Source organism: Acyrthosiphon pisum, chromosome A2 (genome assembly GCF_005508785.2).
Source record: "Acyrthosiphon pisum isolate AL4f chromosome A2, pea_aphid_22Mar2018_4r6ur, whole genome shotgun sequence".
Taxonomy (NCBI): domain Eukaryota; kingdom Metazoa; phylum Arthropoda; class Insecta; order Hemiptera; family Aphididae; genus Acyrthosiphon; species Acyrthosiphon pisum.
Genome location: NC_042495.1, coordinates 6,483,212 through 6,501,093, shown reverse-complemented (window position 1 = coordinate 6,501,093; position 17,882 = coordinate 6,483,212). Strand labels below are relative to the sequence as shown.

Here is a 17,882-nt window from a genome sequence, read left to right as displayed (position 1 = left end):
AAACATCGGTAACAAATTGTTATTAATTATTAACTGTGACTTAAATATATATTATTTAACTAGGTATATATATAATAATGCATGTAACATGCGGTGTACTCGAGTGTGTCGCAACGTTGCTTATGGTTTTTTAATTATCTTTGTGCTTGGAATAAAACAATACATTAACCACAAAAAAAAAAAATACCAATTATACATTACGTTTCCTATGTATAATAATTAAATAATATGCTGAAAATATAATATTATATTATACGCGTTGAATTTGTATCGAGTCGTTTTATTTTAGAGTGAGACATTATAATATTATTTATTTACCATATTATGCGTATTTACTATTATGTATTAGCATTGTAAAAATTAAATCAACTCTCAAAAGTATACATCACGACCGTGTCGCGGTTAGAACTATGGAGCTTAATATTATTTACTATATAGGTATTTGATAACGATTATTATTGACACATTATGACAATATTCTGCCGTAGTGTATTTACGAGAATAATATTATAGAATAGAATCGAGTGTGGAAAGAGTGTGGTGTCCGAAATCTCGACGACGTTTCGTCGAGCCCATCGCGGTCAGACGAAATAATAATATAATATTTTATAGTTAATAATAATATACATGGTAAAGTATTTATCTTTTCGTTTAGAACTCACAACATATTCGTTTTGTGTACATATTGTTTTATGTAAAGCAATAAGACTAACAAACATAGTATGTATATAAATATATATAGAAGCACACTCGCTCACACGTACACACGCATATTAAGATATATAACCGCCGTGTGCGTGCTCAGCGGAAACTGTGCGTTTTTTTTTTTAAATCAGTATTTTGTACTCTCAAATAGATAAGAAGATTCTAACAACGAGCTAATCAAGGCACCTAAATTCCAATTATTACTATTCGTAAAATTAAACAAATTAAAAAAAAGAAAAATTAAATAATATTACAATAACAAATAAACTAAATCTATGTTGTACGTCATTTTCCTTATCGTCTAATTACGTAATCTAAACATGATTAGATCTAACATAATATATTTTTGTAAAAAAAAAAAAACAAAAATGTATTAAAATTTTATCGAAAAAAAGAACATCACAAGTTCATTGCGAAATTTGTACAATTCAATTACTCTCAGCCGTCAACTAGCTTATAAATTCATTTTAAATAAATACAAATCAAAATCATTATTATTATTATTAAGTATTCATTTATTTATTATAATTTTTTTTTTCATATAAACGTAAAACTATTATCACAATCAGTCGATTTGCCCCTCATAATATTTGAAAAATAAACATCATAATATTAATTGTATTTATCGTAAACTCCCGTGCAGTGGGTACGGGCATCATCTATTGTGTAGGCGTACGCTGCAGCAGTGTACATGCGGTCTCGCCGGTGGTCAAATCTCGCGTATTACATTATTATTAATAGAAAATGATAATATTATATTATTTATAATAACGATTTGAAGAAGCTAGAAAAATGATGTCGCGGTCCGGACCGAGTGAACGAGACCAACGAAAAAAAAATAGCGCAGTGTCAAAACATTTCTGGAAAATTACGATTACCTATCGTTTGTGAAATAATATCGGGTTTATTTTTAGAGATAAGAGGTGGCGTACCTACTTATATAATTTGCCTAATACATTATGTATAATATATAAATTAATGTTATATTATTACTATTTACCAGGGCTTGAAACCGTTTTCAAAACCGATTTCAGAAACCGTTATAAACCGTAACCGAAAAAAATTGGATACCGGTATTAAAGTCTAAACCGAAACCGGAAAAAATGGATACCGGTATTATAATTTAAAACCGAAACCGAAATAAATTGAATACCGGTATTAAATTCAAAATCGAAACCGTAAAAAATTGGAAACCAGTATTAAATTCAAAACCGAAATCTGAAAAAATTGGAAACCATTATTTTATTTTTAACTGACGCGTTTTTAAATACGTAAATTCCATTAATACGCATAATTAATAATCATAATAAAATTGAGATTATAATTAATTTTGTTGATAAACATTTCATTATTCGCAAAATTATTAGTTGCTTTATAAATAGTAATGACATAAATTAAAGTTACTAGCAAATACTATATACCTATGACAATTGACAAAACGGAACAAAGAATGATAATTGTATAGACGACATAGCCTCTGAAAATACTTTAGAAACTGGTATACAAAACCGAAATTTCTTAATACCGGTATTGCTAAGTTGAAACTGAAACATTTAGAAACCGGTATTCGAAACCGAAATTTCCTTATACCGATATTGAAAAATTAAAACCGAAATCGAAAAAATTAAAAACCAGTATAGAAAATCGATACCGAAACCGAAATTATTTCAATCGGTTTCAAGCCCTGCTATTTACTACACTAAAACGTTGTGAACATAATATTATTACGTGTAGGTAGAACAACAGAGTTTGTTTGCCCATTCGATTAGGACGTAGGTATAATATTAAAATATAATGTAATCATTGATTGATACGAAACGTAATTGCATGTCAACAAAAAATTACCATTTCAATGTAAGAAATGAAAATAAAAAGTTATAAGTAATAACACAATTGTTACGGTGTTGAAGATACTTGAATTTACGCTACGAATGTTTGTCGAGTAGAGATTATAATATTATTGTGATATTAATGTGTGGATTCCGAGTATGCGTTATCGGGGTCGTAAATTTGGAATAAACATAAAATTAATATTCAAAATATATTATTTACTTTATTATTTATTACTGGCTGATTTTTGCGACTGAAGAGTCTAAGACTGTTTTGCTTAAAAAAAAAAAAACAAAACACGATAACTTCGCACACCCAGGGTGAGCTCTCCCGAGAATAAGTTATTCTACTACTGTACATAATAATAATAATAATAATAAAAATAATAATGCACTGCGATATTACACGGTTATAACTTATAGGTAGGTACATTTATATATTTTAATTTCGTTTTAAACGATACGAAAATTAACAAAATCACGACGAATTACAACATTATTGCTATATTAGTGAACACTACATATTATGTTATTATCATTATCATTAAAACACGTTGTATAATATCAACGTATAATATCATAAGACATATATAGGTAACAGTATAATAATATTATATAAATGACATATTACATAATATCTATTATGCGCATTGCGCGTAGGAGAGACGAGACAAATTAAGTCATCGCAGACGTAGGTACAATAATTGAGTAACAGTATAACGTCGTGTCTTAATAATAATAACAATAATACAACATAATATGTGTATACACGCGTTCAATAAATTATCACTAGGTTTTTTTTTAACACGTAACATACTGTTATGATTATTACACTTGTACATCATAATTTTTTATATTATATTAGATTATCTACAAAAATATCATTATTGCCCGCGTTTCATTCACACATTTTTTTTCGAGACGAATAGAAAACAAAACAAAAAACAAATCATTAATTTACTCGTTGCTTATATATTATACTATAATATGTATATATATATATTATATATTATATATTGTATTTTAATAATTGCCTAATTAATAGTCGTACAACAATAATAGTGTCTTAAGCCCGACGCGCGTCGAACAAGTGGCAGGACGCACCCACGTACCTTTTTTCCTACAGAGTTTCCCGGTCGGAAATTATCGCTGCAGCATGTCACGCGCGCTCCGTATCCGTTTCCGCCGACGAATGCGAATTCTTGAAATCATTTTCATGGACGACGATCTATATATAGTACTATTATCATAACTGCGCGCGGGATAGCAGGATAAAACGGATTCGCACTCGAAAACTGATTTTTTTATGCTACCCCCTCCCCCCATCACCCTCAATCACTGCCATATATCATTATAATATAATGCGTGCCGCGTTCGAGTGCTCCTTCGTCGTCGTCGTCGACCCTTTTCCCACCCATGTCGTGGACCATATCATATTGTCATCAGCATCATCGTGTCCCGCGAATAACTAAGAGCAGTACCTATAGTACTTTTATCTATATTATGATAAACATTATAGATATATAGGCGCATACCTACCTACGACACGATTTAGCACTGATAATATTATATTATAATAGTATACAGGGACTGTGGACTCTTGCAGCATTTTTTTTTCGATTAAAACGCGGCACTCGACCGTCGAGTGAATTATTTATCGCGTCGAAACGGCCGCGTTCATGATATCACGCGCCCCCCGTTCCTCCGCATGACCGCATCAACCCATTCCATAAACCCACAAATTTAAACCGAACAAAACGCGACCACGGAAAGGTATGAAAACGGCGATCAGTCTTATATACGCATACGCTATACACTATACATCATCATAATATTATTTATACGTATATATAATTTTAGAAAAAAAAAGCGGGCGATTATATTATCATTACAACGTAAATCTTTTTCTCCAAAATATTATCTCAAATAGCGTCACAAAATATGTTTCGTTTTCATCCGTCTCTAAACACGTCAAGAACTATAATAAAGACAATCGCTCGCGCGCTCAAATCTGTGTTAGTGTGTATGTATGTGTGTGTGTGTGTGTGTGTGTGTGATTTTGTGTGTATTAGTATAATAATATTATTTACACTATATAGAAAAAAAATAAAGTTTTGTCAAAATGCATTTGCTATAAGGAAACAACGAAACAATGACGTATACACACAATATTATTTTCGGCGGCGGCGGCGTTACGGCTTTGAGATTTTGCGCGATTTAATACGAAAATCATCTGGCGGCCGTCTGCCGCAGGAAGAGTAGACTGACGGCGACCACTATCACGGTCAAGGTGGCCCCGACGACAGTCGACTCGTTGACTTCGTTACACGGCTTTTCGCCTGAAATATCAAAACAACAAACATTATAATAAAATAATAATACAGTTACGTAAAATTATAACATACATTTTAAAACATCATAATATACTACGCGTCATTATTCATCTTAAACACTGTTAAACAAATATTTTTATATTATATGTGCTATTCAATTCTTCAATCAAGCCAACCATGACCTATTATGTATCCCTCTATTGTGCTTATTGTAAATATTTTTTATACAGATTGTACAAATTAAATAAATATGACAAAAAAAATTATATACTAGCTGTCCCGCCCAGCATTGCCCGCGCATAGGATTTGTTTTTTTTTTAAATTTAACTGTAAAAAAAAAAGGTGCCATATTTCTACTAATTTATTATAATAGGTACCTATAGTAATATAATATGTAACCAATGGCAACCATTTAAATAAACAAAAAAAAATATTCTTTTTTCGTGAACTGAAAAAAATCATGCGTTTTTCTACCTATAGAGGTTGAAAAATAAGCTTTAAACGCCTTCCAAGTTCCAAGAAATCTATTGATATAACTTTTACCTGGAACGGTCAAGTCATTCAAAAGTTACACGAACAGTAATAGAAATACAGAGCAAACGTCATATTATATTATTAGGTTATAAATATAATATATATTGTACTCTATTGTGATACTGTATCATTATTTTCAAAACTGTGATTGTTCCTGTACTATCTACTTCTTGTTTGTTCGGCCCTACGGCCTACATATATTATAGCAATGCCCTGTAACGGTACTTATTATTTTAAATACATCAAAATCAATATCAAGAAATATTGACTAAATTAACCATTTTACCTATGAATTTTACCTACTTAAATTAATATCCATATTTCGTAATTTATAAATTTATAAATCTGTTTTTGATTCAATTTGCTTTTTATCCTATTGTATCTATGCAGGATTATCTGGATTAATTTCAAGTAACTTAAGTTTTTCCAAAATCAATGCACTCAGATATCGGTTTTAAATATTAATTATTATTTATTAAACCTATTATGGGTTCGAAAAAACAGAATTGGATCACTACTAATTTACTATAATAATATGTGCTATAACAGTTTAGTAATCAGTACGGGATATTGGCCACGATATCGATATCATATTGGCCATCACGTATATAATATTACAATAACGCACATCTTATCAATTTTCGTCGATGCATTCTCAACATTTCATTGGATACCTACCGTACGCGATGGTTTGTGCATAGGTACTATAATAATAATAATAATATAATGATATACAATATACATAGTAATAATAATAATATTGTATTGAGTTTTTGTCGTCAACTGCAGTTCGTGCCGCGTGTATATTATTATAACGACGGTGTGCGTATTTGTGTTCACAAAGACGGATTTACCACTAAGACTTTTTTCTACATCCAGCGGCGAAGTTAAATCGAGCGAGAATTTTACGACCTGGGTAAAACGAATACAATTTTTTTTCTATCACATTTTTCGGGTAAACGGATACGGGGCGAATATACCGTCGCGATAATGTTTTTAAGGTTATGGAAAATCGTATAGTAAGTCGTAATAATATCATATCATGTATTATATATTATGTCTTACCCGCGATGTGCGTGTAGCGGTCTGCGGCGATTGTATGAAAGGCGATAGAAATAATAAAGAAAAAAAAGTACGGAAGAGAGAAAAAAGTTGCGACTAGAAAAAACGAGAAAAAAGAACGTCTCTTGTACGTTATTACACTCGGGGTGGCCTATATAATATATAATACCTATGTATTCATACGACGAGAAACGAGAATAATCGGCTTAGGAGTTTAAAACGGGATAATAGGGTCGGCGGGTTAGGTTAGCAGGAATTCGCCATTCGTACGCGCGGGCTATTGCGGTATAACTATGGCATATTATACCCACCACGTCTAGTTAGGTACCCCTACTGCACTAAAAGGCAATGGGTTCTTTTTTCGTTCGCTGCTTTTCCCGAGGAAACGTGCGGTAACGTAACGACGACTGTAGCCGATGAACACCAGGAGGATATACCGCGGACGGTTAAAGGACAGCTGCAGTGGTATACTGTGGTATATCGTATACGTATGTATTATAATATATTGTGTAAAAAACCGTGGATGTGAATTGAATGCACCGAAATTCCGAAATATGCATCACAAACTTAATTAAGTAACTTTATGATTTATGCCTTGAAAAGTATAAAGTATATTTAGATACCAATAATAGTAGTATGCGCGTAAACTCTTAAAAGAATATTCATATAATTGGTATTTAATACAAAAACACCAAATAGATTGCCTTCATAAAAAAAAAAAAAAAAAAAACGTATAAAAAATGTGTTTGGTATTTAAAATTTATATTGTACAATATTATATTTAAGTGTAAAATACCAAAGCAATAATTTTTCTTAAAGTAGGTACTTATACAAAGAAAAAAAATGTGCTAATTTATATGGTCTACTATGATGTATTATAAATGTAAAAATATGCAAACTAAAATTTTGTATTTAGTATAATACCTATGTTAATGTTTTGAATAAAATTTGTATCTCACTTATTTTGAATTTAAGAATGAAATTCATCAATAACAACCACGTAGTATAACCACGTGCGATGCCGATGCGTCAGTGTCATGAATCATGATATGCCATTATTTATTTCAATGCTTCCCAAATGTAAATTACCGGGAAGAAAATTGTGCTTTTAATTTTTTTCAATTGGTGCGCAATCGTATATTGAGTTATTTTCGAGTAAAAATGGTAAACATGTGCAGTCGTTACAACTTACAACAGCATCTACCGTGGTTTAAAAAATAAAATAAAAAATTAGCTATTGAAATCGAAGACAGATTGTACCAAGCTCTGAGACAGCCCACATACACATAGTATTAACCACGTGGGATACGATAATGTGGCTTTCACATTAATTTTTGTATCTATATTATAACGTTATATCTGGAACATTAGACGGTTATGACGCGGTATATTATACATTAACCAGACTTACCAGATGACGATAGCGAAATGTTGAATGACAAGACGAGCCCTTCGTCGGACCCAGTGGCCGCGGTGCGGTTATTGTTGGGGTTGCAGTTATCCGCGTACACAAACACTTGCAGACGGTCCGGAGGCCATTTGACGTACGCAAGACAGTACAGCTTCTTCCAGCCGGCTGCCGACGGCAAGTTACTGCTGATTATTTGGTGCATCGTGCCGTTCTCTTTCCAGCCCCCGTGACACTTGTAGGCTGCAAAACAAAACCAAAATATTCTTTTAGGAAAATCGAGGATGACGTGAAACTTGTGTCTCGTTCCGTTATTACAGAGATCTCCAAACTATTTTATTTGAGGGCTAGGTATAAACAAATTGTACATTACGGGTTGAATAATAGAAATAATCATATTTATAATTTATAATTTTTTTTAAAATTATTATTAATTAGCCCATGGCAAGTTAGGCCATTGGGTGGTTTTTAGCTATGGGGGAGGGTACTGTAGGTTTAAACACGTGTGTTTGTTAGTTTGGCAAATTTTTTTAGTGGGCGCCTGTAGGTATCTGCCATGTTCGGGTGAGGGATGGTGGCACTTCTCTTCCGAAACCGTAACTTGCCCGAAGAAAAATGCCGCCCACAGCCGAGGTTTTGAACCGGCGTCGGTGTGCGTCGCCACTCCATCACCAAATTTTTAATTTTATTTAATATTGTTGGTTTACTCTATAGTCTATGCCAAATTTCTTTTTAGATTGTATTTTACTGAACAGATGGTGCCATCGGTGTATTACTATTTTATTTCTCGATATTCCGTGGATAAGAGTTCGGTCCAAAAAACTATGCTGAAAATGTGTTCCGTAGGTTACTCTTCAAATCAAAAAGTCCACATGGTGATTTGGATGAGTAGCATGCTAGTAGCATGCTACTAGATATTTTTCCTCTTTATGGAAAATTAAGAATTCATAGATATGCGTTTGTGTCTCTTTACAAATAATGTAGTGAAAATTTATATAGTACCTACTACTTGTACATGCTATATTTTATTAAGAATTTAATGAATTAAGATTGATTTTTAGAATATAAAAAAAAATTTCAGTATTTTCTTACGTTTAGGTATGTCGTAGATTTTTTACGTGTTGCTTGTATTTTAGAAACGGATCGATACAATAATATTCTTGTTCAATCATTTCGTTACAGTCGCTTTATTCCATATCACGTTACATATTAAAAAAAAAAGTTTTTATTGTTGATTTGCGTTTCTATATAGCTATATAAATAAAGGCTATATACGCAAATTCAGCTAGAAAATAAATTGTATCCAACCCAAAAACATATTATATAATATTTAAAAATACTTTTACTATTTATAAATATAGATAGATATAAATGCAATTAAATTAATAGGTAATTCAATGTTATTAACGGTTACATATTATAACACCATTGTTTAGAGAATTGTAAAGAATACCAAATTTAAATGTATTGTATAACTAGCCGATCCCGTTAACTTCGTTGCCCATTAAAAATACCAACTCTATATGAATTATATTGATTATATTAATCTCGATATTAATTAATTAATTATTATCCTTACCTAACCTAAAATGGATTACCCAATATTCGTGCACAGTTTTACACTTGCCATCTACAGAAGTGTTTTTGGATATACAATATTTTTCGTTTTACCATCTGGTGCGTACACAAATAAATCAGCCGGTCTTCCGACGCGGGAGCAGGCAACATACAGCTGTCCATGTGAGAAGCATGGATTTTCCAAATTCAGTCCACACACTTGTAGCGATTGGCCCTGTGCTTTGTTGATGGTCATTGCAAAAGCGATTCACATCGGATACTGCAAACGTTTGAATGCGAAGGGCAAATCTGTAGGAACCATTGGGATTCGAGGCAACATTACATTTTCGCCTTTAAACTTTCCGTTTAAAATTGTAGCTTCGATAATGTTGTTCATCAATTTCTTTACCGAAAGCCTGGTACCATTACAGAGTCGTGGTGGATTGATGTTTCGTAGAAGAATGATGGGAACGCCAATTTTTAACGATAAAACGTGCGGTGGCATGCCTGGCAAATCAAGCGAATTTAAGAACTCAGTTGGAGAATTGACTACTTTGTCTTGATTCGTTACAGTATCTATGGACTTGTAAGTTGTCAAATCGCCTGGAATTTTGTTTTGAATTCTGAAATTGATTGCATTCACATCGATGTTTTTGGCTGCTAATATGGCCCGGGCACCAAGCCACTGAAGATTTCTGTAATTTTGTGGCAGATTCGGGAAGACTTTGGCAATTAACTCATCCGCGGTAGCCGTGATCCTACAGAAATCGGCCGGCAATGTGATACATTGTGTTGATTGATCGATGGCCATTTTTCCATTACCCATATCCAACAAATGTGTGCATGTGGCAATCCTCATTTTTGCCATTCGATGGAATACATCCAACAGCGTGTCCCTCCAAAAACCTGATGCTTAACAATGAAATCCATAAAAGATTTCAACTTTTGATTGAACACTCGTGCGGTAATATCATGACGATCCGAAGATGATTGGACAGGCAACAATAGTACTTTTATCTCGTCCCATGTAGGATTACATGTGAATGTAATGAACAGATCTGGACGGCCATAAGCGCGAACATATGTCATTGCATCTTGTGCTTATTCATGCATGTGTCTTGGGCTCTCCGTGAATGTAGCCAGAAGAATGACCATTTTTCCCAAATCATTTGGATTCACATTGCCATCAATAGCAATGGCATCACATAAGTGAATGTATTCTTCCGAACGCAGCGTGGTTTGATTCAACCGAACGTAGAGTAAACGCTCGGTTTCGATTTTGGCATACATATCGACAATATATTGATGAAACAATTGTCTACATTTCAAGATATGATTTTCAGCGCCTTCACGAATCATCAAGCGATACGAATAGTACTTCATGGTACTGACTTTCTTATTCGTTTCCTCATCCGTTTGCGGATTTCTCAATTTAATGTTGAAATGATACACGTCTTCACCTTGCCAAAATAAAATTGAATATTGCAATCCGTCGTATGAGCGATGTGTTTCTGCGACTCTTCGCACGTTTCCATCCCTGCGATGTAGAATTATATCACGTGAGTTGAATTCTTCTCCAACTATAATGATCGCCACTTCATCAATTGTTGGTGCATTGTATTGTCTTTCGTGTTGACCGAGGGGTGTTTTGTCTGCTCGTATTACAACCCTGTAGTCATCAGTTGGCATTTTATGAAGGGCAATTCTAAACAATCTTATCAATTCGTTGTGTTGATCGAATAGAGATTGTAATGCAGCGACAATTTCTCGTCTCGTGCCCGCATTGTGTTTACAACGTTGATCGATTTAGTCATCAGTGTTTCCCATGAAATATATTTGGAGATATTTATGTTCCATATCTGGCAGTGGTAATAATGATCCAGCTCGATGGTAGATTTGACCTTGCACTTTGAATGTTAGCATGTAATTATCCCTCACGACATTCGTTGCCCCAAATGAAGTCATTTGGAAACACAAATTGTAACGGCGTATGTTTGTTAAAAAATGTTTCGAAATGCTCATGTCACCTGTTACCAACGTTGATAATGGTTCAGGTGGTACATGCAAGTCTGGCAATTTTACCTTGCCCCGAGCACAGCACATTCCTGGTGCTTCATTCTTAAACAAATGCTCTACAATATGTGCAGAGTACATCCATTTGTCCAATGGCCACGCTTGAATGAGTGCTGTAATTAATATTGGCATCATAGTGTAGTGCACAAAGGTTCAATTCGGAGGTTTGTCTGGACCGAGCACTTATTACTCGCATGGTCCCCAATCTTGCATCTCGTTTCTCGTCTGTCTCGGATGAGCGGTTCATGGACTGTCTCTCACGGTTGTTGTTCAATCTTGCATCTTGGTGCTCGTCTGTCCCGGATGAGTGCGCCCGAGACTGACATTCATGGTTGGTCCTCAATCTGGCTTCTCTTTGCTCGTCTGTCTCAGATGAGCGGGCCCTGGACTGACGTTCACGGTTGGTCCTCAATATGGCTTCTCTTTGCTCGTCTGTTTCCGCCGCTCGTGTTTCCCGCTTCTTTCGTGCTTGAACTGTAGGACTATTTTTCGCTCGTTCATTGTTAGGCATAATAAATTAACTTATAACAGTTGCAATTTAATTTAGTTTTATTGAAAAAAATGGATCGTTAGGCACTATAATAAATAACAACCATTTTAAACCAATGGCAACCAATAATATTATTATTATAGCTTTGAAACCCACGGCAACTATTTATAAACAAACAAGTCCATATATAATCTCAAAATCCCTATTTGAGCACATCAATCTCAATGCACATCATTTCCCATTAAAATTGACAACTCTACATGAATAATATGTTTTACATATCAAAATGGCAACCATTTATATACAAAACATACCATCGGAAGTTTCAAAATAATATATAATTGGTTGCCATGGTAATATGGACACACATGCGGGACTATATATAAAAATATCTGATCTCATGCACTTCGTTTCCCATTAAAGACCTATAATTATGATTATAATAGCTTCAACTCTCATGGTAACCATGGTAACTTTGGTAACCTTAGTAACCATGGTAACATGGACACACACACTGACACACATACATTAATTTTTATATAATAGATGTATTTTCCCTGGATATGATAATAATATACTGCAGTCTTGTTAATATTGGATGTAATATGGATTTTCATAAAAAATTAATATGATAATTTGACCAGTTCATTTTGGGATCAGTCGCTGAAGTTGCTGGCCTAGAAAAACTTGTCGTTAAGCCACGGGCCATAGTTTGTCGACTTTTACACTATTAAGTAGTACCTACGGTATGAGTATTATTATTGCTAATAACTACGTTTCGAGAAAATGAAAATAAAACTATCATCCTTTTTCCCTGAATTTTCATTGCTCACCTTTTCACCGCATCTATTTTTCCCTCGCCACTTCGAGAGATTGGCTATAATATTGTGTTTTTGTAAGAAAGATCTGTTCGAAGATGTGACTAGAATAACTTACACGATAACAGTAATTTATTAAACTAATAATATTATTGTGTTCACATAATCGGACGATTAGCTATTTAAGACGAATAAGTACGTATAAAAATTACATCTTTATTGTATACGACTTAACTATGACGATAATATATTTTTAAAAGTTTATTAACTTAGAAACTACTTAATCAAATTTAAATTTATATAGTCAAATTTTAAAATAAATCTTCTTATAGAATATTAAAAGAAATCTTCATGGGGGAATATTGAGTAAGATTATGGTTTTTTGAATTTATTTGTATGTCATAGATATTGGTCAGATTAGGTATAGGTTTCAGATAATGGGATAAAGAGACGTTTAATCAAGACGTAATCCAAATGATTCGGGAATATTCATAATCATTTAACCTTTGAAACTACAACTAGTAAGGCTGGTTCTATCACAATGCTAATAAACGTTATAATATACCATTTATACAGCCCAACCGGCAACCGAGTATAACAAGCCAAATATGATTACTGGTTTTTAGAGTGAAAAAAATAAGATCAAATTCGTCAATTATAGCTAATCGATTATAAATCAAAGAATCAATCTCAGTTTCAATCCGTCAAAAAGCTGTTATGTTATAATATAATCTCTATAATATGATATTTAAACTTAATTAAGTGATCGGTATCGTTCATTTTTTCTCTCACAATATTACCGGTACATCTTTTCAATAAACCTTTTCACGTTCACCACGGTTATATTATTATTATTATTATTATAATTCTAATTTCTATCGTCCAATTGGCTGACGAAGCCGTCATAGTAATTGAGCCGGTTCGCTGTGTGAATGGTAGAAATCCACATTAATTTAAATTTGATTTGCTAGCGTAATGCAAGCTTTAATTCGAGCTTTACATTCGATAACATCTGCATATTAAATTTAGAGTAGGTAGTTGAAACTTTATCGTCAGTGTCGGGTGTAGTATTACAGACTATTCACCCAAAATTAAGTCGAAATATCGTTGTGACGTTGTCAAACGACTCGATAACGATATTATAATTTAAATAATATTAATAATATTATATTCTGCGCAGTAGGGCCATAAGATTATAAAACGAAAATTAAAAACCAGTAGGTATATTATAATATATAAATACGTCTAATTTTCCGTTAAGATATTAATATTTCGATAGTCTTCATAAGCTTGCTAGTTGACATTTATTACGTAAGTGCAAGTACCTGTATAATATGCGATTATAAATCGTATCGATATATTTTCTATTCAGATTAACAACGATACTAGCCACCAGTATCACCAGCTTACGACTAGCCAGAAGGAGATAACTATACTGCACCCCTAGCTCGGTCGTAGTACACCGCTATATTAATGATATGTAATAACATGGAGACCGTATTTTATGATGAGTCGTAGGTTAAAATCTCTTAAGATTCGTTAACATATACGAGTAGGTGCATCATATCACGATAGTTCGACGGCTTTTAACCAGTTAAAACTGCAGAACGGCAGGTATCTACTTGTATATAGGAATTATATATTACTATTATTATTGTTATTATATGCACTCATATATAGTTTTATAATAATATACTACCTTAACGTCAACCTCGATGGCTGGACGGAGGGATACGACTGCAAATGTCGATAAATCGTCTTCACACGACTGTCTCGAGTAAATAGCGTCGACAAATTTTGTCGAGAAGCTTCTGCAAGTACCGTAATAATACCAATTCTAAAGTTTCGATGCATCGTCGTCGGCAACGAGAATGGAGTATAGGTACGTCACTGCTGTAGTAATTTCGCACAATCTCCTTACGTCCATATTACGTTTAAATAATCTGAATTCCGTGTGGCTTAACTTCAATTATTTAGGTCTCTTTGAAATCGAGTTTCATGAACCACGGTCCAAATATAAGTCACATAATATTTAATTATCACGATTTGCAGGAGAAAGAAATATATTAATATAATAACGTATACTATATCGATTGGATGTTCGTATTGGTTCGAACATTTTATTTCACCAGATTTTGCGTGTTGGGTACCTACATTTATTTGGTCTACGATTTTTATGCAAGATCCGTTTAACAGCAGACGACGAGTATCAAGCAACAAAATCTGTCAGCGAAAGATCAAAGCACATAAAACAAGAATCGATATTGTAAATATACTTCTTCTTTTTATTATTATTATGAACACGAAGTCATATCGAAGTCGGGTCGTATACGGCTGTGCTACTCCGGTAGCATATATATCGCCTGTATAATATATTGTATTGCAACCATTATATACCTGCCCAGTGTCCATTGTGATTTATGAAAATACCGACGAGTTATCCGGATGAACTGTATTTTGTTAAATACGAAATATGTTAATATCGGTTTTTAATTAAATCAGTATTACACTACTATCTATATAAATTATAAAAAAAATATTAGTTTTGTACACGTATTAAAACGCCCTGTGGATAACGCATACGTCCTGTAATAATAATAATAATTACATGTTTATTGTTATTATTTTCCGATGGCCGATTGAAACGATAACAAAAACCTATATATCGTTTAAGCCGTTTCGGTGCGTTGTGAAACGCAAAGCTGTGCGACGACAACGCTTAGTAGGACAATTCAAACGGTGGTGGTAACCACTTACCACACCGTATAACTCCAGTAATGTGTGTGTGCAGTGGGCACAGATGGCGGGGAGTATACATATAATAGGTACAACCGGCTACATATTATGTTCCGAGCGTTTTTGTAACTGAAGGTTTATATATTATAGAGTACTTCAGTCTTCAGATACATATATATATATATATATATATTATATGTATGTATAAAGTATGTATGTATGTATGTGTGTATATATTATATATAAAGTATGTATGTATAAAGTACCTATTATTATATCATATGCCAAACGACCTCTAAATGGTAGGTTTTCAAATATAGGTTATAATAATATATAATATGTATGTGTGCCTGGTGGCTGGTGGTACACTGGTATATGATAGTATAATATATATGTATATTTCTATATTACGTTCATACAGGTATACCTACTTTTGCGCATTGTATATTATTATAAATTTTATTCGCGAGTAGAAAAGATAAAGCTCGTTAAACAAAACGAGTTTGTGTTCCAAAAGTGTCGATAAATTATTCAAAACGTTATGAAATTCTAACGAGTAACGACAGCGCGTAACTCACTAAATCACGCATAACAATGTATAGTATAATAATATAATCATATTTTTCCAGAAAACACACCGAATGTAATGAAATTATTACACATACCTAATATTATTATTATTATTAAATTTGTTAAGCGTTTTATGCGTACAGTGTGATTCACCAACCACGCTCACCCCATTGTATTCTTTGATCGTGCATTATTTTATTTAAATACGGATTTTTGGAATTTTTTAATGTAGCAATATACTGGAAGACCATCATATTAGAAATGCTATATATTTGCTCATATCAAACGGGAAGCATTTTTTAAAAATTATGATATATTATCTAAGCCAAAATTTGAAAAATTAGTTACCGAGTTATTATATTAATTAATGTATTAAATGTTATCCACAATGACATAATATGTTTAGACGATATTAGGATTGAAAGCTATGATGATTTATAAAGTATAATCGGTTTTATTGTATTGGCATTTTATAAATTGAAAATATCATAATCATATGTAGCTATATCTGACTTAATATTACACGTCATATTTTATATTTTATTTGTAATCAAAAAAGTTCAAAAAACCGGAATATATAGGTATAATAATATAAATATTTAAGGATGCAATTTATTGGATTTAGGATGATTGGCGGATCACAGCCCTATCACTCGTATAGTATCACGGTATCAGTCAATGTTTTTTGCTGCTGAAAATGTTCCTAATAGTATGATGTAAGTTGTTGTTACCACCGTTGCAATTCATGTGCAAATTGCAATTTATTATAATAAAATATTGTCGTCTCAATACGAACACAAGCCTATGACGTAACTGGTTATATTTTAGTAATACGGTGTACAACTGTAAATCTTAATGTTTTATAAGTCTATTTCTTATGGCTAGAACATCCATGGTTCTTTACGAAATGAAGTTTGACCATATCCGCCATATAACGGTTTATTTTATGTATGTAACCTGTGTTTGTATTTGTGACGTAAGCCACTTATTTACTTTGTCAGTTCATATGGATTTTTTTTATTAAATAAATTATACAAATACTTTTTATTTATATTGTTGCTTACAACGTGTTTTATAATTCTACACATTTACAGCAACAAAATATTTACTTACAGTAATTTAAGCAAAGCGATTTTTTACTTGTATAGTTGTATTAAAAAAATTCAAAATTAACAACGATCAATTTTACTTTCCAAAGAAAAATATGTTACTGAACTTCTTTATTTACAAAACATAATGTAAGAAACGTTAAAAGACCGACCTATAACAGTCAATTATTTATAAGCATTCAAAGTTTGGATATGAGGAGTGGAATGACATTATAATATAATATTATATATATATATATAGGTGGGGATATTCCAGACATTTTGGCCCCACTTTACCATACTGCTCTAGTGTTCTTTTAAAACTATAAATGCCTTATTAATATTTAACTATAGCTGGTTTGATATTTATACATGGACGTTTTCTAAATATTACGGAATTAAAATAATATGGGTCGACGTTTACGAAAAACGTATAAACCCACATAATCGCCATGGCATAAAATTCGAATACTTTCCCGGCAAAACCGAAGAGTTTAGGTAGGTACCTACGTATACAACAAGATTGACAATATTCCGAATAATAGTAATAACCGTGCACGAATAATACATTCTTTTGAAAACCTCAAGAGTCGACATGGAAAATGAATGTGTCATACGGTGTAGAAAAATGTTTTAAAAAAATCCCCCAATGGTTATGTACATGGCTTACGCGTAATAT

At 32.7% G+C, this 17,882-nt stretch overlaps 1 protein-coding gene across 5 annotated transcripts in view; it reads right to left on the bottom strand.

Annotated features, from left to right (window-relative positions):
* Positions 1-4,623: 4,623 nt before the first annotated feature.
* The window catches only part of LOC100569551, a 171,459-nt gene continuing 158,200 nt past the window's right edge, over positions 4,624-17,882 (bottom strand). For all 5 annotated transcript variants that reach the window (XM_029489649.1, XM_029489648.1, XM_029489647.1 and 2 more), the window contains 2 exons: positions 7,875-8,114; positions 4,624-4,873 (listed from right to left, as the gene is read on the bottom strand). In XM_029489649.1, coding sequence (XP_029345509.1) covers positions 4,764-4,873; positions 7,875-8,114 — 350 coding nt within the window. In that variant the 3' untranslated portion in view covers positions 4,624-4,763. The remainder of the gene's footprint in view (positions 4,874-7,874; positions 8,115-17,882) is intronic.